The sequence below is a fragment of the Malus sylvestris genome, chromosome 17, assembly GCF_916048215.2.
Source record: "Malus sylvestris chromosome 17, drMalSylv7.2, whole genome shotgun sequence".
Lineage (NCBI taxonomy): Eukaryota > Viridiplantae > Streptophyta > Magnoliopsida > Rosales > Rosaceae > Malus > Malus sylvestris.
In genome coordinates, this window is record NC_062276.1 from 10251102 (window position 1) to 10276717 (window position 25616).

Genomic DNA, 25616 nt, shown 5'->3' on the forward strand with positions numbered 1-25616 from the left:
ACCGTTGAGAAGAAATGGTCCTTTAAAGCCTCCTCCTAGTTTCACTTTCCTTGATGTTAACTTAAGAAAATGAAAACTCCATCCATAGATTCATAACACCTTCATTAAGAAGGAAGCAAACTCCACCCTATATTTCACAAGAAAATTAGACGTTTCACCATTATATAGAATCATATGTATACAACTAGTAACACCTCGAGAAATTCAGTCATTAGTTATATACATTCAGTAACACCTAAGATTACCTAAATTTTTTTATACTAACATCTCTTTCATCTCCAAAATGATTTTGGGTTAAAATTTAGTCTGAGATTATTAAAGAATGAATTTAAGTTAAATGTTTTTTAAAGTAATTTTCTTAAAAATAAATTAAGTAGATTATCGTAATTTATTTTTATGAACATTTTAACCAAAAAATATTTAGGTTCTGATAAATATTAAAATCATTAAACCAATCCCATGAAACATGTGCTTAGCCGATAAATTATTTTTAAATTGTTTTAGTTGTTGGATACAATTTTGGGTCGTTGAAATTTTTTTTAACTATTATTTGACCATATTCAATCTCAATCACTTATTTAATGTATTTATAAATTTAAAGTTTAAAATTTTAATTATTTTGAATATAGACCGCTTAATCGACCAACGGATTAATAACCCATGCCGTCAGATCGGAATAGAGCCGTTGGGCTCGTTCTGGGTGGCTAACAATCGCATCAAGGTGGGGCCGCCTTGCTGTCAGCGCCTCGCGTGTTCAACGAGTTGGCCTCGTCGCCCTGTTGTAGTTTCCCATTTTCCTAAGCGCGTCCACGCACACCGTGGGCCAGCCCCACTAACCAGGTCTAGATCTTAGCCGGTATTTGTCTGGAGCAAGTTTTAGGGGGTTTAAAACCTAAATTTTAGGTTTTAACCCAAGAGTCGAAGATGGTCAAAGAACCACGCAGACTTTACAAACCAAAACTACATTGGCCCTTATGAGTTGAAAACTTCATGTTTTTTGTTCCACATATACATCAGATATTGCAGCTAGAACTCTGGTACTTGGCTCACGGATATGTAAATTTCACACAAAATATGCATATGTTTGATTGGAAGTAGTAGGAAAGGGAATAATCACAGTAAACCATGACACAAGTAAAACTCGAAGATTCGATAAACATAACTCAAAGACAAACGTAGATATGTAAATTTCGGTACCTCCATAATATGTACAATCGTAAAAATGTTGGTCTCTGAGACCGATCGACATACCATCAAGGTTTTAACTCGCACATAACATAGGTATAACAACACTATGGCCCGGCGAAGCGTTCTTGTAAAATACCTGTACACTAAACACTGTACGTGAAGTTCTTGGCGATTTTCATGCTTTGTAAACCCTTTACCAGACGCAGGGTGCGTCCTCCCCAGGCATAAACTGAGTCCTACAAAGAGGGCATGTAATGTTCCAGTAATTCAACCACTTCTCTAAGCAATGTTGATGGAAAATATGGCCACAAGACAAGCGGTTGATCTCTGATTCAGGTTCAAACTCGGTTAGGCAGACAGAGCATTCGTGTTCCTGCTGCTTGAAGCTACACACAGCATCAAACCGAATTGCTGGGATATGGCTCCTGATGTCCTCAATGTAACTAGCCGAAGGATTGACATGGAACTCAAATGATTCTGAGAGGTTTTCAGCAGAGTCTTCTGATGGGAAAGAAGACGACGAGGCTGATGTGAGACGGATACCAACGACTTGCAGGACTGATCGGATTATCCCCTTGATAATGGAGACTGATAGGGCTGTGTTTACTAAAAGCACACATAGAACTCCTTCTGATGGAGCTGGTAGACTTGAGAGACCCATTTGAACAAAACCGATGTTATGGGGGTTCGGATTTGTGAATATAAATGTATGGTAAACACCGGAATATCCAAACTCAAAGCTAAAATCAGTAAAAGATTGTTGAGGGACAGTGAAACCAGAATGAACCGGCAAAGACACGAAACGGGAGACAGATTAATTCAAACGAAGTTGAAATGTCACCGATATCTTGGTGTTATCCGACCTGCAATGCAATGAAGGAAAGTATTAGAAACCTTTCATAAAAACAAGATTGAACCATAAAAATTGATCACAAGGAGATCCTTGAGCATTAAAAGCTTAAACTTTCACAGCGGAATTCGTATCAAGCACAAAGATTATTCGATCAAATCAAAAAGAGATGGAGATCATGAATACGCAAATAAACAGAATAACAAAACCGATCCAGCAAATCCACAAAATATAGGGACATGAAAAGTGCATGACCTGTAGAAGAATTGAAAATTCAATACCTTTTCTTCTTAAAACACCCCCTTCCCCCTAATCTCAATGAAATGTTAAAAAATATAACTGAAATAACCATGCTTTATACCCTAGACTTTAAAAAGAGCAGAACAAATTATTTCCTCAAATCCAGCAGATAAAAATTTGAAGCAAAAATAAGCATGTACCAAATTAAAGAAAAACCATTGAGAAAGCTTCTACCACCATCAAGATCTAGCAAAAATTTGACCATGATGAAGCCTAAACCAGTTAAAATCACAAGATCAATACCAAATTAAAGACAAAACAGATAAAGCAAGCAACTTGATCTCACCCCACAACCCAATTTCCTAAACCCAGCACACCCAGCACCAAATGTCTCATAAGATCTAGAATTCTTCGAATTAATCCCTCAAAAAACCATTAAAAATGCATTCTTTTGATTACTAACAGAAAAAATGAACAATTTTGATCAAACCCAGAAAAGAAAAATGAAGAAACAAGCAGAAAATAAAGTCTGCAACTTCAAAAAATGGCTGAGAATTTAGACTTACAGAGAGAAGACTTTTGGAGCTTTTAAGCTTTTCCAGTCCTTATAAAAACAGAGTACCGACCAAAGGAGCTGAAGGAAGAAGAAGAAGAAGGGATTCTAGGGATTTTAGGCAGCTGTCACACACACACAATCAGCATATAAATATATATTTTGTTTTACAATGGCTGCTCTGCACAATCCGTTCCTCACTATATATATATATATATATAGCAGGAGGAACAATCCTCACCAAAGATTACCGGCAACTTAACCCAAGTTGTCTAACCATGGTTAGGCTTCCGTCCTTTGCGGACTCCATCTTCTGTTAACCATGGTTACTTTATATCAACATCTTGCTCTGTTTACAGGCTTTTTAACCTGCTTTTCTTCCCATTTTCATGTCTCAGCTTTCATGTCTTGTTTTGGTAAAACATTCTCTCGTTTTACTTGCCAATTTTATCTTCATGGAGCTTTGTGTTCGATTTACCTACCTAGTATAGCATGACAAGATTTATCTGCAAAGATGATGTCATGGAAAATTACATGGCAAATGGTGTGATTTTAATAAGAGCTTTACTATATGCCATCTTTTATGGTTGAAGACTCGAAATACTTTTAAATGTTAGAATGTCTTAATTTCTGATTTGGTGTTGCTTTTTTTTTTTTGAAACAATTTGATGTTGCTTTTTCACGCTTTTATTTTCTTCTTTTGCACTTCTCCCCTTAATTATATCTTCCGAATCTAGGAGCGCGGCCCTGCATAAGTCTGCTAGGGCCTTGGTCCCAGCCTCAAGCAGCTCTCACCCTCCCTCTTTACATTCCCAACAAATATGGAATGCTAGTATCGTGACTGCTTGAGTCTCTGCTAATTTATTCAACCAAAAGATTGAAAAAAATGAGAGTGGAGGAAAGAAATAGAAATTCAAAATCATTACCCTTCATCTCTCCTCCTTACACATAATCTCTTGCAACAAAGTGAATCGTCAGATGAATTTACATTTGTAACAAGAGTTTCACAATTGAATTAATATTTTTTAACACATCAAAGGGTCGTGCAACTTGAGTCATTTTGTATATATAGTCAGTTGTATAGACGTATTTATCTCGTTTATTGTGTAATAAAGAAAATAAATAAATGTTAAGGAGACTTTCTCAAAAGTAAAATTCTTCATGAACTCTCCCCATCACATTTTTTTAACATTCTGTGCTAATATAATTAAACATAATGTCAAAAACATAAAGTGCCAAAAAATCCATTAAGAATCTCACTTTAAGAGAATGTTAGTGTTTATCTAAAGAAAAAGGAGGTGGATTGTCTGCCCTCCTATTTCCATACTCTTCTCATCTCTTCCTGTTTGTGTGGTCACGGTTAAGCCACGTTAACATTTTATATTCCTATTACTTTTTGTTTTATTATTTCTATAAAAAATTAGTATAAAATGTTGACGTGGCTTAATCGTGATTACATATCACCAGAGAACATGAAAAAAGTATGAAAATGAGAGGGCACACAATCCACCTTCAAAGAAAAAAAAATTCTAAAATTCTATAGACTCATCATGTCATGTTATCGAGTGGCCAAAATATAGGTAAGATTGTCCCTCCATTCTAAGATTTCGCCTCCAATAGACATGTGTCATGGGATGTCTGATTACATGTCATTTTTCAGCAATTGTCGCGTGCCAATGTGTCCCATTGCTACAAATTCTCTCTGCACATAGGTGCATATGTGTCTACATTTCTAGGTAAGGTTTTGTTTGGACTACCCTTTTCTCCGAAAGTAACCCTTGCCTACGTGTCGTTTCTTCAAAGGAGCACTAGAAAAACGACATGGTAGTGGGCCAATGGGAGCCGAGCACCCCAATCATCAGCACCATTTTCCACGCGGCAAATGGCCACACGATGTCAACTACCACTAGCCATGCATGGTCCATAAGGATGAAGATAAACCTTCTTTTTGGGGTTTTAACCTTTTTCTTCAAGGCTTGGGAACTTTCACATCTTACAGATTCTCTTTTGCCAATTTCATAGCCAAAAGAAAAAGGAGAGGGAGTGTCTTGCAAGTTTATATTTTGTGTATTTAGGGTTACAGATACATCTTTCCTGGAATCTGATCTGATCCCATAAAAACATGCCAAAATGTCCTTTTGGTTTCGTAAATAATTGAACGGAGTGGTTCATGCTTGCACGCAAAGGAAAGACCAAAACTATACAAATGGATAGTCACTTGCCACATCAAAACCAAGGGCGGAGTCAGGATTTTTTTCTTGGATGGGCTAGTTGAAAATAGTACCATAAAATTATATGTTTATTTTTTTTGCTTATATAAAATATATAATAATCAATATAAAAGAACAACAATATAATATAAACTATTCTCAAAATCATAACCATAACTGATAAATTCAAGGACCATATAAATAATTAACCTACTAATTAAATCAAGAATAAGTAAATAAAGAGATTAAGAACGTACCAAATGTGACATCCATTGAAAAAGTGCAACGGAAAGTCAGGAATTGCAGAGATAAGAATTTAATTGTGTATTTAAAGAACTTATTAATCTTTTCTTGAGTAAGAAGCACATAGGCTAAACTACATAGGGTAAATTGTATTTTCCTTTAAAGAATAGAATAAAGGGGGACTAGAGATAGAACTAATTTATAATTTTTAGCATAAAACTATTATTTACTACCTCTCCTCTACTAAATATACATTAAATAATAATATGTATTGAAATTGAGTAGGCTATAAGCATGAGTTTACAAAAAAATAGATCTATTTACAAACTCATTTTTACTTCAAACACATCCTTATTAATATTTTGTTAGTGATCATTTTCAATTCATTCGATCCGAACAACTAATAATTAAGAGAAGTGTGTAAGAAATAAAAATGAGTGAATGGATAACACTACCCTTACAGAAAACCTCTCTGGGCTACAACCCACCTTAACCTTATGAGTGGCTACGCCATTGATCAAAACTATGTTTTTTCTACGTTTGTCCTCTTGTTATTCGAGGTTATATCTATTATTTTAGAGTTTATTTTGATTTGATATCACGCGTTTTGCAATGTGTACTAAAATTGCGTTTTTCTTGTCAAATATGACGTGTTAAGTTCTAATATTATAATAAGTTATTGGTAATTAAAAAGTTGATTTCTCACTGTGCATGAGTGTAAAATGTTCACACTCGTACAACTTTATACATTATTTGACTTTTGTATGGGGTTGAAAGAAATATTCTAACGCGTTGAAGGTTTCTACCAAAAGAAAAGGACTTTCGCTATGTATATAATAAACACCATTTGTACTAGTAAGTTAAAGATTGCTTACCCAACTTGATTGGATTGATGTTGGATTAGTGATCTAAATGCTGCTTTGTGATTGAGTATAAATATTAAAACATATCTAACTCTTCCAAACTTTCATCATAAGATTACGTAGATAACTTCATCTTTGGAAATGCCAACTTTGCAAATTATGATTGATAATGATATATTTGTAATAAGTAGCTTGGTATTGTTCTTTAGTCAAACAATAAGACATTTTAGTGATTGATAGGTGAGCAAAGATTTTGTAAATCTCTTATTTATTAACAGTATTTATCCATGCACTCAGTTATTGCATGAATTCTTTACTTATTTTACATTTCAAGAAAGAGGTATTGACCGATTTTTCCCGTCCCACGCAAACTTGTAAGGAGTTACTAGTTTTCCTGCTGAACTTTAATTTTGAACTTTTATAATTGGTCAATTTCTCTCCTTAATTTTAATTTTAACCGATTATTTTTCTGAATTTTTATAATTGGCCAGTTCCCCCCATTGGGAACTCAATTTCCCCCCTAAATTCTAAAATTCAAACAAAAAAGTGTAGGAGGTGAACTAGTGGAGGAGAAGAAGAACAAGAAAACAATATGTTGTCCACATTAGGGATAAAATTATCTTTCTGCAATTAGAAATTTAAAGTTCAAGAAGAAAATTGACCAATAGAAGTTCGGGGTAGGGGTAATCGACTAAAATTAAAGTATAGAGAGAAAAATTGGCTAATTAAAATATTTAGATATGACTAAAATTAAATCATAGAAGAAATTGACAACTCCTTATAAATTCGAAATGAAGGACGAAAGAAATTGAGAAATACCTCGTCAAGAAATGACATATGACGTTACTATACATGCATGGTAAAACTTGAGACGTGTACTAGACAACATTGTTGGTGACTCCTTTTAATGGCCGTTGGCTGGTGCACACACAATGGACAGGGACCTGCACATGCACAGTTTGTAATATAATCTGGAAAAATATATTGAAGCCTGACAAGTTCAAACGCTTCTGGATGCAATAATACAGATCCGACAGGCATCAAGCACAAATTTGATGATGAAATGTATATATTCGCATCGATAAGTTTTGTCTCCATGTCATGAATAAAGGAGTGGAAACCAGAGATTCTGGGTGTCTCATTCTCCTCCTCCAAACAATCTCCTAATCTAAAATTAAAATAAATAAAACTCTCCAAATCTCTTCACAAATTAGCATACGTACGGCCAGTCCGCATCTTAAACCCTAAACCCTAAACTCGAAACACCATATACCTACGTTCTCATATCTTTCCGTTTAACTATGCATGCTATTGTTTTGTAGTGAAAACTTCATTTGTTTTATATAACTACGTTCAACAAATTTAAATTGCGAAAAAAAGCTTCAATCTATAATTTGAGTACATGGCGCAGTATACATATTCATTAACTACTACGGCTACGTTCACATTTGCATGCGCTATTATTTGTTTATTTTAAGGAATAACTTAATATAGATTCAATTTGTGAGCCATTAGTAGAATTAGTCTACTTCATTGAAATAGGTTTAATAATTGAGATTTCACGTATGCTTATTTGTGGTTTGTACCATATTTACCCCTTAGGCTTATAAATTGTAGTAAATACACAAAATTTCTTAATTATGGGATTATTTGTGGTTTAACTAATCCGTTAATTGTAGGATTAGTTATAGCCATATAATCACCTCAACCCCCAGTCTGTTTCATCCCTTCTTTTTTCCTTCTTCCAAAGAATCCCCTCTATCAATCCTCCTCTTTTTTGTCTCTTCTTTTCATGGTTGATATTTTTGTGTTCTTCTCTCCAAATTCGTTCCTTTAATGGAGGTATATTATATCATATTGGGGTTTTTGAACATTAGTCCTTGCAAAAGATTAAAATTAAAAAAAAACCTGATGCTAGATTAAATATTCAATTTAATCCCTTGAGTGTACTTTTATCAAAATTTACATTCACTTTTTCTTATTTAATGTGTATTTTTATTTAATCTCTCCATATTAAATTTTAATTTTATTAATATGCACATATTTAATTTGTTTTAATTAGAAATGAATGTAAATGAGAAAATATTAAAAAAAAAATTGTGATAAAAAAATATATAGATACATAAGTGTACAAAAATGATTGTGCCAAAATATATAAAATTGACTTTTTTTGTACCAAAATATTTGTACCTACATGATTGTACCGAAATATATTATAATGAACCTAAATGTATGTACTGAAATGTATTATATTGAATTAATGTACCTAAAAGTCAATACCGAAATGTATGTACCAAAATGTACGAACCTAAATGTCAATACCGAAAATGTATGTACCTAAATAAAAAAATGTCAATACAAGTGTACCTAAATGTCAATTCCGAAATGTATGTACCAAAATGTACGAACCTAAATGTCAATACCGAAAATGTATGTACCTAAATATCAATACCAAAATGTATGTACCTAAATGTATTTACCGAAATAATAATTGAATTAATGTACCTAAAAGTCAATACTCAAATGTGTGTATCAAAGTGTACGTAACGAAATGCATTATATTGATCGAAATGCATTATATTGAATCAATGTAACTACATGTTTGTACCGATAGATATACCAAAATATTCAAATGTATTAATGTACCTAAATGAAGAACATACAAAATTGTTATCGGAATATATATTATAAAAAATTTAGTTGCCTAAATGTAGACATTAAAATATATTATGGTGAATGAAATAAAAATTAAATGTAAATGTAATTAATACATTAAAATAAAAATAAAAAGATAAAATAAAACATCAAAATACAACTAATAAATGATATGATTAAATGTGCTAGGGACTAAAATTGGATTTTAATCTTACATATGGTTATAATCTAAAACTCATCTTTTTTAGGGATTAAAATGAAGTTTTCTATATCATATTTATATTTCTATGTTCCGCCATGTAGGTTCCCAACATTTTTCTTCCAATACAATAGGTAGTTTATTTTTGTTTTGCAGGTAGATTATATCTGCTTTGTAGGCATAAATCATTTTTCTTCCTATACAATAGGTAGGTAGTTACTAGATTATATCGGTTTTGTTTTCTTCATAAATAGTAGGTAGTTACTAGATAATATTTTAGTTTGAGTATTTAAATATTCAAAATTTAAAAATTGAATAAATGATAAAAAAATTAAAGAATTTAAATAATTTTATTTGAAGGGTCAAAATTGATATCAAAATATGTAATTGGATAACTGGACTCAGTCCCAAAACTACCTATGTTTTTTAACCTAGATCCAAAAGCCCCTTTTTTTAAAAGGATTATAAGATTAAGAATTTAGGAGTGGCTTCATAAAAAGGACTATATATACACACACATATATATATAATCTTTTGAAAGGTAAGAGAGCCGTGCAGTGCCATGAAAGTTCATTGAACTTTATAGCTAACTCTGATAGGAAAAGCCTGATAATGATATGTTATCAGGTGGATTTCACGTGCTCATCCATCTCTTATTTATTTCTTGTCCATCACCATTTGCAAACCCTACCTCTTGTTACCATCTTGGGTGCGTCCTGCCCATTGACCAATTTTTATTCTCTCTTCTCTCTCACATTATTTGTCCTTTTTCTTGCACAAATTGATGAGTTCACTCAATGCAAGTATTTAGATTATTTTGCCAAACCCTCGATGGGAGTTAAGGGTGGGATAATTGTAAAGGAAAATGATAGCACATTTATTATAGCTTTTCTTACACTCATGTTTAATTCTAACCTTTATTTTTTATTTTTGAATTATTTTTCGGGGGTGTGAAAGGTTAAAGGATAATTTTTGCGTTCCCCATAGGAGAAGCACATATCCCACTCTTTGTGAATTTTTACCATTTTCAGAATTGAAACCGTTCAATTTCTTGATATTCATTTGAAGATTACTCATGCAAAAATCATTTGAATTTGATATCTTTTAGACATCCAAATGTATGGAAGAAATCAACAGCGTAAGTGATGTTTGAAATTTTTTGTAAACATGTGAGTTATGACTATGATGGAGGATGGAAGATTGCTTCAAATCGCGTATAAAATGCTTTCTTTCATACTCTATTTGCCCTCAAGTCCGACCTTACGCCTATTGTTTGTCAAAGTTTTGTACACTCCTAAGACAAACCCCAGACACTTAAACAGAGACAATCCCTCCACCACTTTCAAAATAATAATACAATATACTGAAAACATATTGTAAAATTTTCTTGAGCGGTTTTCTTGGAAGCCTAGTACTGCATAACTAAGGTATCTTATGGACTTGAACCTTAGCTTAGTAAAGACACATCAAGGTTAAATCGAGATGGAGAAGTAGCTATGCTTTGAACCTAATTACGATCCCAGTATTATGACCTAACCAGACACATCTACTTTTGAACCCCTTACGGGTGTTTCTAAAAACCGACACGCAGATTGGCCTTGTGTCTATATCCACCTTCGTAAGTGCTCTAGAGACTAGCCCAAGTCGCCTAGAGAAGGCGCAACACCTCCCCGATCATATATAGGTAAGCATGCAGTACCCTGTAACTATAGTACTTTAAGTCAATGCGTATTAGGAGCCATTGCTCAACTTCCTCATACATTACAGGACCAAACACTGTTACCTTGGATGGAAAATTTAAATAGTAGTGTTTTCATTATATGAAAATCACTTGGTGCTTGCAATCGTCTTCATATAATGTACTTCTGCAACTCTTAACATGCTTTGATAGCATGTTAAGAGTGAGCTCACATATTTCAAGAACCGTCTGAAGTTTTTTATTTAAAGGATTTGGGTAAACTCACCTATTTCCTTGGGTTGCAGATCACATACAAGACAAATGGTGACATTCTTGGGAATCAATCCTAGTATATATTAAGGATTTAATTCACATGGCAGGTATGGGTTCATGTAAACCTGCCTCTAATCATTGCAAACCTCATGATCAATTAGTGAGATCCAACTTTGTCCAAAATTATAGTTGGTTCATTGCAATACTTGACCTTTACTAGAGGCTAATCTTTGATTTAACAATAAAATTAAATTCATTTAGTGCGCACATTGCACTAGTCAATTGTAGTATGCTAATTAAGATCCCATTAACCTTCTTATTTGGATAATTTACATACTGTCATGCATAATATATATCAAAATTTTACAAAAAGAAATATATCACAATATCAAGATATGCATCAGCAAATTATAAGCAGCCTATCAAAAGATATATGAATCATCAACAGCATGATTTTATAGTTTTGAATGTCAACAAAAGCACTAATTTCAAATCACTTTTCCAGTTTGGCTTTTAAGTTTATTCATGTATTAACAAAAGCATGTCTATGTATAAGTAAAGTAAGCGTATGCATCGCTTCAAGCATGCTTTCAGTAACAAGAACACAACAACACATATCGCAAAAGATGCAAGACCTTTTGCATTAGACAGGACAGTTTGCTGTTATAAGGCAGTTGCCACTTTTAAGTTGCAGGTCCTAACAACCTCATGCCATATAACTATAAGTAATCCATACCGTTCCAATATCTATCACTGCAATTTCCTCAATAGTATAAAATTAAACATTTTCAAAGAAAAGAAAACTGCTCACGACATATATACAAAATAAGAAGCAACGTGAAATGGAACGATGATATCCAATCCACTTTATGTCTTAATTAAACACATACCAAGTGATCTACAGAATTCAAGCATATGCATATTTGTAATTCTCACAACTAAACCAATCAAACATTTAGAATTTCGTTTATAAAATTTTGTACGAGTTATGTATAAGCATTGAAATTGTCTTACATAAATCTGAAATCATATTACTTTGCCCCTCTTGCATTGCCTCCACCTAATCGTTGTCTCCATTGTTGCCTCCACCAATTCAATGCATCCACAGAATATTTCAATCTTCCCTCAGAGTCCATAACCAAAGGCTAGAAATAGAGTCTGAAAACGTTGGGGAAAATTTTGCAAGCATGTGAGTTATGGTTATGATGAAGGATAGAAGATTGCAGCAAGGCGTGTATATACGCTATCTTCCAGACTCCATTCACCCCACATCCAATGTGCAAAGGAAATATGCGAATAAGTGGATACAAGGAAGCCCGGCCGTCCATCCATTGTTTGTCAAAGTTTTGCACACTCTTAAGACAAATCCCAAACACTCAAAGAACGCTCAAGATTAAAATAGAAACTAACTAGCATTTGAGCCCGCGCGATGCCGCGGGTTGTAAAACTATATTATACGTATGAAATATATTGAAATCTATTTACATCCATAACAAAATCTAATAGTCATCCAAAGTGTATTTGGAGATCACAAAATATAAATGCTACAAAATAGCTACACAACTCCATCATCGCAAGTCTTCACATCATCTTTCATTGAATCCCTGAAGAGAAAAGTGATTCAAAAATGCATTTGGCCTAAAGTATAGTGTTCACCATATGTTTCATTCAATCAATTGAGAAATCTAGACATTTTAGTAGATGGGCTTTTGCTCAAAAGAAAAAATTGTTCCTCGGTTTTTCAAATTAGAGACTTAGGGTGCGTTTGGTACGCAGACGGGACGGAACGGGACGGGACGGGACGGGACGGAACGGGACGGGACGGGACGGAACGAAGGTGTAATTTTTGAAAAATACATGGGGTATATTTGTCTTAAAATGGTAAAACAGTGTGTTCCACAGACGTGGAACAAACCCGTTCCAGGGGGGGAAGGTGGGACGCAAAAACACCCAAAATCTGTCCCGTGGAACAGCCCGTTCCACCCATTTTTGGCGTACCAAACGCGGGACGGAACGCCTCGTTCCGTTCCGTCCCGTCCCGTCCCACGTACCAAACGCACCCTTAAGGATCTTTAGAGCAGGAACTTTTAAGCTGCTCCATATCCTCTAATTTCCTGTTCCAATGCAAGTGTGCTCTCTTCAAAAGTTAAAAAGAAAAGTAGCATCAAATAACAAAACAATTTTTTAAAATCAAATAAACACAATACATGCCATCTTATACAATCACCTTCGAGAGCACACCCAGTCCAGAACATGGAGCATCCAACAGAAGTTTATCACATTTTGTACTATTGTTATCCTGGAGAAAATGATGACGAACACATAAGAAATTTTGTGTCCCGAATAACAATGTTGTACAGGGTTGATGACTTACAGAAAAAGTACGGATATCCGAATGAACAATGGTGATCACACCATCTACTTGGCGCAACTTAGTCGTCTCTTTGAGGATTCTCAAGCGGCCTTCATTTATGTCAACTGCATATACCATACCTGAAACCCAATGGTAAATCACTCCCGTTATTTATGGTTTCACAAAATTGACGATAAGAGAAGATTAGAGGGTCTAACATCATCATCACTTCTTCCAAACAATCTGTACAATAATAAGACTCTGGAATTTAAAAGCTCGGTCCAACTTTGTAACTCTGCGATGGAAAAAAATATAAACCTAAATTACAGCTTCTTCTCTCACTTAAAAGAAAATCGAAAACTTTATATGAAATTGAGCTTTACCTGCAGAACACAAATTCTAAACCTTCTTGTTCAACTGAAAAGTTTTCAAAATATGGATTGGAGGTATGCTCATTTTGCTATAAATCTGAAAGTAAAATATACATTTGGTTAGTTAAAAATGAGTGCATGTATATGTCAAAGTTAAAGTAAAGAATATAAAAAAATGTTTAGGCATTGATGAATAAAGATTGAGACCTGTTTTTAAATTTTGAAGATATTCTACACACTATGTTTTTAGTGTATTTATTTGGCACCTAACAAACATTGCAAAACATCATGTTTGAGAAAATGAAAAAAAATTGTAGTAAAAATTTATACTTTCAGGCAGTGATTGAGTAGAAACTAATGTCACCTTGAATTGATGACAAATAGTGCTTATCCTATCCAATTAACGAAGAATTTATACTTTCAGGTAGTGGTTGAGTAGAAACTAATGTCACCTTGAATTGATGACAAATAGTGCTTATCCTATCCAATTAACGAAGATAAGCACTATTTGTTGTCAATTCAACATTATATAAAAAGAAACAACACCTGAGCAGTGGTCACATGAACCAATCTTGTGAGATCAGCCAAATAGTGTTTATCGTCTAGAAGATCTGCATATCCATTTATAAACCAATCTTTAGTCTTGCAGAAAGTGATATGCTGACTCCAAATTCCCATACTATTCAAATTGACTTACAGTACAATCTGCATATGTAGTTAATTTTAATGCTTCCCATCATTGCCATTGTTGCAAATCAAATCCTATGTGCAGATTTATGGTACAATACATGATCGAATAAGATAGTTGTATGAATACATGTTTGTTCTTTCCCTTTCAACATGTTTGGATCTCACTTTTGTCAAACAAAAGATTAGACTGTTATGACTTCTTAGCATACGACTTAGCAGGTTTAACCACTCGCACAACCACTAATAACATCTCTCGAACCATTCATTGTGCATATTCATATCATTTTAATATCGAACTTTTAGGAATCGAAGCTCATCAAAGCGTAACTCCGACAAAATACACATAACAAAAGGTGTTGATGCATAAAATCAGAGATGACTTTGGTACAACAGAAAGTGTTAAGTTTGTGACCTTCGCTAGATTGCTCCGGTCACTAGTGTGGATAAGTATGTAAATGGATAGAGACAGGGAAGCAAACACAAGATGTACGTGGTTCACCCAGATTGGCTACGTCCACGGAGTAGAGGAGTTCTCATTAATTGTGAAGGGTTTACACAAGTACATAGGTTCAAGCTCTCCTTTTGTGAATACTAGTGAATGATTTAGTACAAATGACATTAGAAAATATTGTGAGAGAATGATCTCTATTTATAGAAGAGAGTTTCTAGTTTCATTCTGACATTGACACGTGTCATGTTGTGATTGGCTTCTGATGTTGACACGTGTCGCGCTATGATTGACTTCTGATGTCAACACGTGTCGTGCTGTGATTGGACTCCTGGTTGGAGGGAAACTTTTCTGAGTCCTTGACTGTATAACGTTGATCGGTGCTCAGTAGTTTCGGGAATGGTCAAGTATGGTACAAACAGTGCTCCCCTAAGTTCCCGAGTGAGGGAAGCTCCTCGATTGGGGACTTGCAAGATCCAAGCCATTGAGTAATCACGAAACTTCTAAGTACCAAAGTGTGGTATCATTTTCACTTGCCTTATCTGTCTTATACGTACTAGGAAATAACTTCTCATACATTGCTCAATTGGGGTGTTTGAATGTACCACTGTGACCTACTCAACCTCAGGAACATCCCCATATTTTTAGAAAAATTTTCCGACGTCCCACGCGCCGGCCAAGGCACAGCTAGACATGCCTCTACGCACAGCCAACCCTGACGGAATCCTTAGCCGCCGTTAGGGAATATTCCGCTAAAAATTAGAATATTCTGTTAAAACTAAGCTGATGCCGTTAGCTACCGTTAGGAATATTTCGTCAATATCGACGGAATATTCTCATTTCTTCTCCGGCGAATCGCCGATCGCCGATCGCCGTCGCCGGAAACTGGAAATTTGAAAAAAAACCTTAATATCTTCTTCATTTCTCAACCAAATTTCACGAATTTTATACCAAAATGAAGCTTAAGACAAGTAGAACAAATCATTACCAGTTTTAGGACCTAAAACTCATGGGATCTTGCCGGAAAAATCCACGATAACCGGCCACCTCTGCAACTCACTATTCCCGAGCTTCCTGACGTCCAAAACGCCTCAACTTTCTTCTCCAAGCTTCAGGGGAGTGATCTAAAGCTTCCTATCACCTCAAAACTCCCTGAAAACTGCACATTTACGTGTGCATGAACAGTGCATCAAATCAGGAATCGAGTTCTCATTATCCCGACGTCCTCACGACCAACTAAGGGTAGCAATGTGTTCCTGGGCTTTCAAGGAACACAAAACCAACCTTCAAGTCTTCGATTCGTGAATGAAATGGGTATTGAAACTTGTCTGTACGATTTGTACGAAAAATGGGAAGAAAAATCAAGAGGGAGAGAGAGAAAGAAAGTCAATAGAATTGGATGAGGGTGATGTGTATGGTCCTAATTGGGTCACCAACCAAAACAAATACAACTTTAAAATTTGATTAGGTCCAAATAGTTAGGAAATGAACTTAATTGGTCCAAAACCTTAGCCCATTTACACACACCATCACCAAACGCTCAAGGGCAATTTCGTCAATTCACGCTATCGATAAAAATAATTCGGGACGGGTTGTGACACCTATTTACATGGAATTTAAACTTGGGAATTAGATGTCCCATATTCCAAGAAATTGGTGCATGTCAATTTATAAACTCCGACTTTTACCAAATTCCAAGTTTATTTTCCTCATCCAAACATAATGTGAGGGTTTGACGGAAGGAGGAGTGAAATTGGGTACGGGTTTGACGGCCAGAATTGAGAGAAGAAATCGCATAAATTAGCAATCATATATCTATATTTGGATGGCCAGGTTTCAATGGGGTTTGTAATATTGGCTATGACATCAGGTGACCGGGTTTAAACCCGGGAATAGTTTTTTTGGGCTTTTAACCTACCCAACCCAATTAATGTTGGGTAGGTTGGTCAAGTTGGTCGGTTGACTTGCACAAATGCCCACCCCCTATCAGGACATATGAGCCCGAAGCACCATTGGTATATTGGTGGCTACCCTATCAAAAGTGCATGGATATAAAACTAACATCTTATTTATTAAGATATTAGACCACGTGTAAAGACAAACTATCTTTTTATAAAAAAAATTAAAAAAAGAAGAAAGAAAACCTTTAATAAAGAGTAGTGCTACCTACACACCAATTTTTACTTCTCACGCAATCTCTTAATTTTTGACCATCAGATCAAATACGAAGAATATCAGTGATCGAAAATTAACAAATATGTATAAGAGATAAAAATAGATATATAAAATCATTATTTCTTAATAAAACGCCATCGTCTAGCAAATTATAGAAACAAAAATAGGGCAAACTATCTTCTTCTTCTCGAGTTGTGCCGCCGGTTTATAGTTTCTTCTCTGCTAGTGATTTTCCTTTTTCACAAATAGCCCAGCCAGTAATCGGCGGAAGCAGCAGCAGCAGCAGCCAAAGGTTCAACCTTGATTTGGTTTGGAGCATAGGACGCCATGGCCGAAGAAACCCATCTGCCAGAAGCAGCAACAGAGCCAAGGAAGCGGAAAATAGGGAAGAAGAAAGGCTCGAAGGCAAAGAAGAAAGCGAAGATGTTACATTCGTCAGAGGAAATCAGAGCCATGAAGCCGAAGAAGTTTAACAATAAAATGAAGAAACTGTTTCTGAAACGAGCTAAGGACTACAATTCGGAGTCGGAGGAGGAGTCCAAACAGGAAGATGTGAAACCGAAACCGTTGGGAAACAATGAGAACGAGCCGATTGGCGGTGCCGCGTCGTCTTCAGGAGAAGAGTCGGAGGAAGGTGGTGGTGGTGGTGGTCGCAATAGGGGTGATACAGTTTCGGATGACGAGGAGCACGGCGAGATTCTGCCCGGAATCATGAAGTTTTCGGAGGGTTGCAATGCGTTTAGGTTGGCATTCAAGAGTATAATCAAGAAGTCAGTTTCTCTGAATGCAGTGGTGAGTTATATAGAGTTGAGCTGCTATGTCTAATTGTTTAGTTTTTGTGTCTTGACTCCTCAATAACAAAATTTGATTGCTTTACAGGGACCCGTGATGTCGGCGCACAAGAAGCTTGTTGCAGAAAAGCTTGCCGAGGAGCAGACGGAGCGCAAGGCCAAGGGCGAGGCTAAGAAGGAAAAGCATACGGTAGTTCATATCTTCGATTTGTTTTTTATTTTAATGTGTATGTATCCAACATTTTTGCTTGAGAGGTTTAATGCTTATTTGTTTAGATCGTTTTGATTTGATAGGTGATAGAAAAAGGGCATGTGATGCCGGCCAATTATTTGGACACGCACGAAAAGTTTCTAATCGGTGTTGCTACTAAAGGAGGTACCGGAATTTTTTCCCTTTGGTTAAGATATATTTGATCGTGTTATTTGTCTTGTGGGAGTTATCAAATTTCTTTCTCATACTGACTTAGCTCACATTTACCATGTGCAATGCTGGATGTTCAGTGGTGAAGTTGTTCAATGCTGTAAGTTGCTTTATGTGAATTTAATTGTTTGCTTGTTTTCGAATCGGGAGTTTAAAAGTTTTAAGTTTTGTAAGATTGTTTCTGTTGCGCCGCATTGAATCATGAGCTTGTGTTCGTGTCTAATGCAGGTCAACAAGGCACAAAATGCTCAGAAAGGACTGAATCCATCCAAGTTTAAAGATGCCAAAGGTGTGTTCTGACTTCTTAGTACTGCGGCTACAATTTGAGACCTTCAGTTTTGCTGAGGCCCTATGTTTTGCCAATTTATTTTGTTAAGTTTCAGGTATCAACTATGTGGTTGAGTTAGTTTTGAATTTTAAACTGATAGCGAAAGCAATACGTTTTCATCATATCACAGATAGTGTTGAACTGTTTTGTGATTTTATGTTTATTCCTGCCTCTCTTGAGTAGCCGTATGAGTTGATTTGGATTTCATACATGGCTTAGTTAGGAGGCAGATATTAATTCAGTGTTTTGTGGCGAGGCCTTTTGAGGGGACTCTTTGTCTCTTCCCCATCAATTGTCCTCCAAGCAGCCTCGCACATTCTCTAATTAACTGAAAAAAAGAATGCTGTCATCTTATGATTTATATTTTTCTCATAGATGGTGTATCAGTGCCAGTTTTTTAATGTTTTCTTGTGGTATCCTATTTTTCACATATTTTGATTGCCTTTTAAAACCTTGGTTTGAATCATGAATGCCTTTTGAACACAAATTCACCATTAGCACTCAAACCCTGTAAACAAAGTGTATTCTGGCAAGTTATTTATGCTTATTGAAATTCAGTTTACACAAATCTAATATTTGTTGGTGAGACTATTGGAACACATATTTCTCTGTTGGCAGTTGCAAATTTTGAGTTTAAATGTGTAAACCTTTGTTCTGATTGTGTGTTTAATTACCTCCTTATATCATTGTCCAAATGTTTCCAGTGATAAAAAAGCGGAGGAAAGAAGCATTCTTTTCAGAGTTGGGCAAAACATCTTCGAAGGTCAGCTACTTTTTTATTTTGTTTTAGTTCCTTGCATTCTCCCACAGCATTTTTACCATCTTGATCTTCCTTACTGGGGAAGGTATGGTTGTAGACATTCTTGTTTCTTATTTTCAAAGATTTGAACAATCAAATATACCATTGCTCCAAAATATGTTTGGAGGATCGATATCTGATGTTGAAGGTCCTTTTCTGAAATATTTATCTTCCAACCACCTGGTTCCATTGAATTGTTGGTAGTGCCAAATTGCCGAAGTATATTTTCTTAATTATTTATTTGTGGGTTTTATATGTGAGAATGATTTAACATGCAGGCTCATGCGTCTAAAGGCGCAGTGGATGGTGAAGGGCCAGCCTGGGCTCCCTTAAGAGATAATTACATGCTCACAAATCCCAAATTGAAAGACTGGGATAAGAAGCCGGTAAGGATCTTTAATCACATCTTAAAGTGTTTCACCTGTCAGACACTCGCGTGCTCTCACATAAACACGTGCGCGCATACACAATGCACTTTTAGTTGCAATTATGTATTCTGGTGACAAATTGCTGTAATTTGCATACAGGATTCCATTGTGGAAGATGACATTGGAAGGGTGGCTGGGGATAGTTCCGATGACGATTGATGCTGTGGAACTGCACAAACGGCTGGAGATAGTTCCGATGATGATTGATGCTGTGAAACTGCACAGACTACTATGTGCTGATTGTTTCCTAGGCATACTCTCTGTAAACACTACCGTGTTATCCTTGTTGCTACTGCACAGGAGGAATTTTGTTTTCGATTTCTATTAATGTTATAAATGAGTGCTTTCTGATGCAATTAGCGAAAATATCCTGTTTTTCTTGCTCATTTTGTGCAAAATTTTCTTTTACGAAGATTTTGAAGAAGCAGCTCACAGAAACAATTGACTTTACACCCGCATTTGCAAGCGAAGCGGAATATATTTTTGCGGATATTACAATGATGCGCAACAAAACACCGGACTTTCTTAGCATCCAAAAGGCGTAAACTGAAATCCGAAAGAAACTACGTTTTGTCCGGCATCCGAAAGAACGGTGCAGAATTTATTGACAGTACATGTGATAGTAACACACTAGAATTACAAGGTGAAGTGTATTCCAATTAAGATACTACATCTTACGGCAACGGCAGCGAATTAACATCCCCCTCCTCTTATCGGTATAAAGAAACTACAAACTAATCTCCCTAAACTGCATATGTAAAGCATCCTGTTCTTGTCTACACAGGCCAACAAAAATGAAAGCGAAATTTACAAGTTCGAGTTTACCTCTGAGGTCAGAGCTCATAACACTCAACGGCATACGTACAGATCATGTGCATGTCAAATGAACAGAAACAGGGGAAAAATAACAAGCCAAGGCTAACCTAATGACCGGAAACTACAAGTTCAGCCGCAAAGATGCCATGGCAGCCGCTTTTTATAGGAGTCATCGGAGCAGGAGGACAAAATATAATAACAGGGATAATCGAGGCATCAAGCATAGTAATGGTTTGGAAGACCAATGTGAATCCTCCCGGGAGAATAATTGAACAGATGAACTTCGGCTAGAAACATAAAGGGAAACGAACGCTCTGGATAATGTAACGATCAGTCAATCTGTCATGGTGATTAGAATCAGAAATCTGCTCCTCCACTTTATTAGTGAAGCATCAGAACCTGGCCGTTTGCATCAACCCTTCTCTTTCATTGAAACCAAGGCCCTGTGATACAAATCATACAGCTTTTCACTGCACAAGGAAAAGATGCATCAGCTTCATCTACCATTACGTTATAAGGATCACACCGTCTTTTATATTATATAACATGGTTAAAAATTGTACTCAGTAGCTTCTGGTTCTGGCCTGGTTCAAAGGGTCATAGTCATAAGCTTCACCAGCTTTAATGAAGCGGCCCTTGACACGCTTTCTTACATCAGCCCGTGCTTTGCGAGAAGCATACCTCACCCTTTTCTCAAACCTATCAAAAGGACAACAGAAAATATAGATGTTCAATAGACAACGCGAATTTCATAACCAAATAAGACTTCCGTGAAAGTGTAACCACTTCATCCAAAGGAAAGTAGAGAAAGAAATCAAGGTACCCTACATAGTTAAATCTCTATATATGGCGAATAATAAGAAACAAACATAAGACTACTCCAAGAAGTGATCAAACAAAGAGGTGAAGAAACTAGAAAACGATTGCTGGCTTAATAAATGAATGAAGAACAAATAGTAGTCTGTGTGCATGCTTGCTAATATATTTACTTTTTGGAGTACACTTACTTGCGAGCCTTCTTCTTTTCCTTGTAACGCATAACAGCATTACTACGGTTAGCTGACTGCATGGAACTCTCAGGGCAAGGAGGATACCATGGCGTTGAGGACGCTCCACAATCTTGACAATCACCAGCACTACTCTCTCCAGTGATGCCCGAAAACGAAAGGTTTGAATGTGCTTGTTTTGCTGGAAAGCAGATAACTGGATCAGTTTTCGTACTCATTACAGAATCAGCAGATGCCGCATTACTGCACGCTGGCTGTGGAGCATTTCCCAGTCCAATTGAAGACCCCTGGAAAAAAGCGCTAATAGTTAACCACAAATACATTAGGAAATATTCTAAAGAAAAACCCAAAAAGTTCAGAACGGCTACTTGTAAGATAAAGAAAGCAATTTTTAGTTATACAGTAATCTAGTCTTAAGATAAGGTCCCAGCCAATGAACAAGAACAGATGACGAAAGACCGAGCATCATAAAGCATGAAAATAAGGAGACAAAATTACCTCAGCAGCAACCGCATCTTGACAATCCCTGGACACGTTCTTTGCCCCAAACAAGCTATCAATCCCGCCGTTCTTGAAAAGCTCTTCAGAGTGATTGAGAGATACACCAAACAGTTCGTCATAATTTTCAAGATTCAATTCCATTTCATCCATGTCTAAATCATCATAAAGGTCATCGTCTTCAGGGAGTCCAGTACCTTTGCCCCCATGAGAGTACAGCTGTATAATCATAACACGAAATTCCAAAGGTCATTGATGAAGAAACTTCAAACTTAGAACAAAATCATACACATGACTGTACCCAATACTGTATTAAGATCATAATTTTGGAATAAAAATTACCTTAGGCAATGAAGCATTTACAGATCCGGACAGCTGGCCAACAACATGACGAGCATGACTACGTTCAGGCACCGAAGAGGAACCAACCAGAATACCAGACTTCTCCATGGAATGCGCAGGATTCACTTCATCTGCACCAGATGCACTTTGCCTAGTGTTACTTTCAGTTTGGCTCCATTCACTTCTGGTGCTGTTCTCAGCGATGCTCATCAATCCCATTTCCTGCTCGCAAGCAGATTCTCCGTTAGAAGGTAAATCTGATACGAATGACCAGATAGACGACAGTTCGGCAGATGATGGGCAGCCGGAGTAACAATTGAGGGTTTGCCTCTTATGTCCAGAAGCTGAAGTAGATGCTTGGTGACCCATCCAATCACAATTCTGACAAAGAGACACTCTCTCTTCTGTGCATCTAACTAATGCAGGCTGTGAATTGCATCTTTCGCAAATAAGTGTTCTCAAGTGACGCCTAGACAGGGCATTTGCGGAGTGGACATTTCTGTCGCACGATAAACACAAGCATGCCGCATCAGACCGGCAGTGCACCATGGACCTTTGAACCTGGCAGTAGTCACACATGTAACCCATGTTTCAACTTTTTCCTCTCCTCTTCTAATCAAAACTTCTCCAAATTATCCAAATTGAATACGAATCCAACCGAAACTAGCTTCTCAAAAAGACCACAATTCTGCTGAGTGTATCTCACTACAACCTTCAAACAACATCATCAACACAAATTCAGTATTACTGCTGTAAAAAGATCTTGCAAGAAGAACACGAACAAGTTTTCGTAGACAACAAATTCGAAACAAGAACAACAAAAAGGCTCTTTTTTGCCTATTGAAACAGGGAAGTTACTATGTCAATTATAGGAGATGCTATGATTACTAATCTGAAAAATTGGTTAAAAATGGATCTAAATATCTAAAACATCCTTTCAAACAAGAGCTTCACAAACATGTTTATTTTGTAAAAAAAAAAAAAAAAAACCAGAAAAAATCATACAAAAACCAAATTTGCAGATATATTTGGACAAGAAAATATAATCAGAAAGTTGAAAAAGCAAAAGCCTTTAACAAACTTGCATCACCAAAAACACAAAAGGTACAATCTTCTGGGTGAATTTAACAGATTAAACAAGTTTTTCAGCAAAGATTTTGGCTTCAAATTTCTCTTCAAAACAAAAAATGAATAAAAGGGTAGTTCAATTAGGCCCTATATATTATTTCTTCACCATCTGAATTTTCAGATAAGAATTATCAGACACACCAACAGAGGAAATATCAAAGTAAATCCATTACAAACACCCAATAAAACTTTGAACTATAAATAAGCCTGAAAAGTAGTAACAGAAAACAAAAAACCAACAGACAGAGAGAGCATTCAGTAAACTTTACCAAGAGAAAGGGAGAGGGGGATAAGATCTGTAGACAAACAGCTTTTGATATTTCTGAAGGACTCCCAAAGATATGAACTTTTTGGGTTTTTTGGGGTTTTTTTCTCCCAAATTTCTTGTTCTTTCTTATGTGGAGATGGAAAAGATAGAAAGATTGGGTTGGGGAGGAGGGGTGGGTGTGAGCATAAGCATAATGTTGTTGTTTTGGTGTCAGGGGGGCTCCAAAAGATGGTGACTTCAGCAAAGTTGATAAAAAGTGCATTACTTGTGTGGGTCCCTGTCATTTTCCTAGTGCAGGGAAAAAGTTAGGCCCTTCACTTTTCTAGGTCCCTTCATCATATAAAATTCGTATTTAATTTTCCAAGCTAACTCCCTTTTAATATCTCTCTGATTCTCTGTTTTTTCTTTGGGATTTTCTTTTGGGAATTTTTTATTTTCCTTTTTGGTATATGTAAATAAGGTGTAAAAGTTGTCAAAAGTGCTTCCACATGGTCCTTAATCTAATCTATATGGCCTAATCCCACATGATTTGCCATGTCATGTGTCCTAATCACTTATCTTACATCTGTCCATAGCTTTTCTGTTTATTTGTTTTTCTTTTTCCCCTTGGTCTGATTTTTTTACTCTGTTGTTTTTTTTTTTTTTGATGATCATCTTTTGTTTTTGTTTATAGTTCTTTTCTTTTTTTGGTTTATTTTCTTACAAAGTAATGTCCTAAACTAATCTAGATAGGATCATACAGAGCTAATTCGACCTTTTAATATCTTAACGGTTGATGTAAAGTTTTAATTAGAATTTAAATAAAATTCTTACACTTGACAAAAATAAAGCTCTAATCTAGTTTATATGAACGGAGATTTGACTTCAGATCTAAGTGAACAAACACAATGGATTAGACAACCGACTTAACTTACACATATCTCCTTTTTTTCGACTGATGACAAAATAATATTCTAATTAACAAGGTAAGATATCTGAATTCCAATAAAAAAAGACGGACACATCATCTTCATCCACTGACTAATCCACATCCGTTTCGATCTTTGATTTGAGTTTTCATTTGATTTTGATGTCTTAGACGGCCATCCAATCCAATCCTAGGGTACTTTTCTTTTGCACTATCTTAATTTCCTACTACATCCCCTAAATCCAATCCTTAAAGCTCTAGAAACCTTCATATGAGTGTTGATGAGGCAACTTGATATCAACAACACAAAGATACCCCAAAAAGTGAAGGCAAAGTCTCCATATACAATTATTAATTTGACATTCAACAATAATAGGCCAATAATGATAATCGTGCTCTAATGAGTCATAACTCCATGACATAATATATGATCCCACTATAGCCTATATTTGCACTTTTCACACCTAAGTCCTATCATAACTATGGTGCATCCACCTCACCTTATACTCTACATGATTGAATTGGATGACTATAATTTATTAAGGTTGGTGTGTGTGAATATACCTTTTCTTACCTTTCTAAAAATGACATATTCTATACCATTTATAGCATTGGAGTTAATAGGAAAGAAATTTAGGTGTATATTCACCTGTCTTCGTGCTTTTAAATGACAATTCTGTATATCTAACATAGCATTGAGTTAATCAGGGAAAAATTTTACACGCAACGAGATGTTTATTCATTTGTGTTGTACTCTCCTCACGTTACTACATGATGTTGGATTTGAATTCTAACATTAACGTTGGATTTGAATTCCAACATAAATTAACCTTAAAATGATCCTACAAATCAATAGGAATGTAATTAGAGTCTAATATCATGTTACATGAAATC

The 25616-nt window shown here is 35.7% G+C and overlaps 3 protein-coding genes, 2 long non-coding RNA genes and 1 other non-coding gene across 7 annotated transcripts; 3 read left to right on the forward strand and 3 right to left on the reverse strand.

Moving 5' to 3' along the window:
• Positions 1 to 1061: 1061 nt before the first annotated feature.
• On the reverse strand, positions 1062 to 3027 carry LOC126610813 (probable E3 ubiquitin-protein ligase XERICO). Its single transcript, XM_050278948.1, has 2 exons — positions 2845 to 3027; positions 1062 to 2051 (listed from the first exon to the last, which is right to left on the reverse strand). Exon 2 carries the CDS (start codon positions 1847 to 1849, stop codon positions 1382 to 1384), a length of 468 nt encoding a protein of 155 aa, XP_050134905.1. The 5' UTR covers positions 1850 to 2051; positions 2845 to 3027; the 3' UTR covers positions 1062 to 1381.
• A 9390-nt stretch (positions 3028 to 12417) lies between these two features.
• On the forward strand, positions 12418 to 13251 carry LOC126610817 (uncharacterized). Its single transcript, XR_007618620.1, has 2 exons — positions 12418 to 12711; positions 13020 to 13251. It is a non-coding gene; the product is annotated as an uncharacterized LOC126610817 (long non-coding RNA).
• On the reverse strand, positions 13152 to 13770 carry LOC126610816 (uncharacterized). 2 transcript variants are annotated; one of them, XR_007618618.1, is made up of 4 exons: positions 13689 to 13770; positions 13524 to 13600; positions 13327 to 13445; positions 13152 to 13251 (listed from the first exon to the last, which is right to left on the reverse strand). It is a non-coding gene; the product is annotated as an uncharacterized LOC126610816 (long non-coding RNA). The 2 variants fall into 2 exon arrangements; XR_007618619.1 differs by lacking the exon at positions 13524 to 13600.
• A 3361-nt stretch (positions 13771 to 17131) lies between these two features.
• Positions 17132 to 20122, forward strand: LOC126610882 (uncharacterized). Its single transcript, XM_050279029.1, has 8 exons — positions 17132 to 17781; positions 17869 to 17970; positions 18075 to 18156; positions 18282 to 18301; positions 18430 to 18490; positions 19234 to 19292; positions 19607 to 19714; positions 19856 to 20122. The coding sequence occupies exons 1-8, from the start codon at positions 17317 to 17319 to the stop codon at positions 19913 to 19915; spliced, it is 957 nt and encodes a 318-aa protein (XP_050134986.1). The 5' UTR covers positions 17132 to 17316; the 3' UTR covers positions 19916 to 20122.
• Positions 18738 to 18848, forward strand: LOC126612742 (small nucleolar RNA U19). Its single transcript, XR_007619303.1, has one exon. It is a non-coding gene; the product is annotated as a small nucleolar RNA U19 (small nucleolar RNA).
• Positions 20123 to 20324: 202 nt separating the features above from the next.
• On the reverse strand, positions 20325 to 24033 carry LOC126610881 (zinc finger protein CONSTANS-LIKE 9-like). The gene is made up of 6 exons (XM_050279028.1): positions 23817 to 24033; positions 22420 to 23131; positions 22078 to 22296; positions 21580 to 21866; positions 21136 to 21271; positions 20325 to 21042 (listed from the first exon to the last, which is right to left on the reverse strand). Exons 2-5 carry the CDS (start codon positions 23005 to 23007, stop codon positions 21136 to 21138), a joined length of 1230 nt encoding a protein of 409 aa, XP_050134985.1. The 5' UTR covers positions 23008 to 23131; positions 23817 to 24033; the 3' UTR covers positions 20325 to 21042.
• Between the last annotated feature and the right edge of the window lie 1583 nt (positions 24034 to 25616).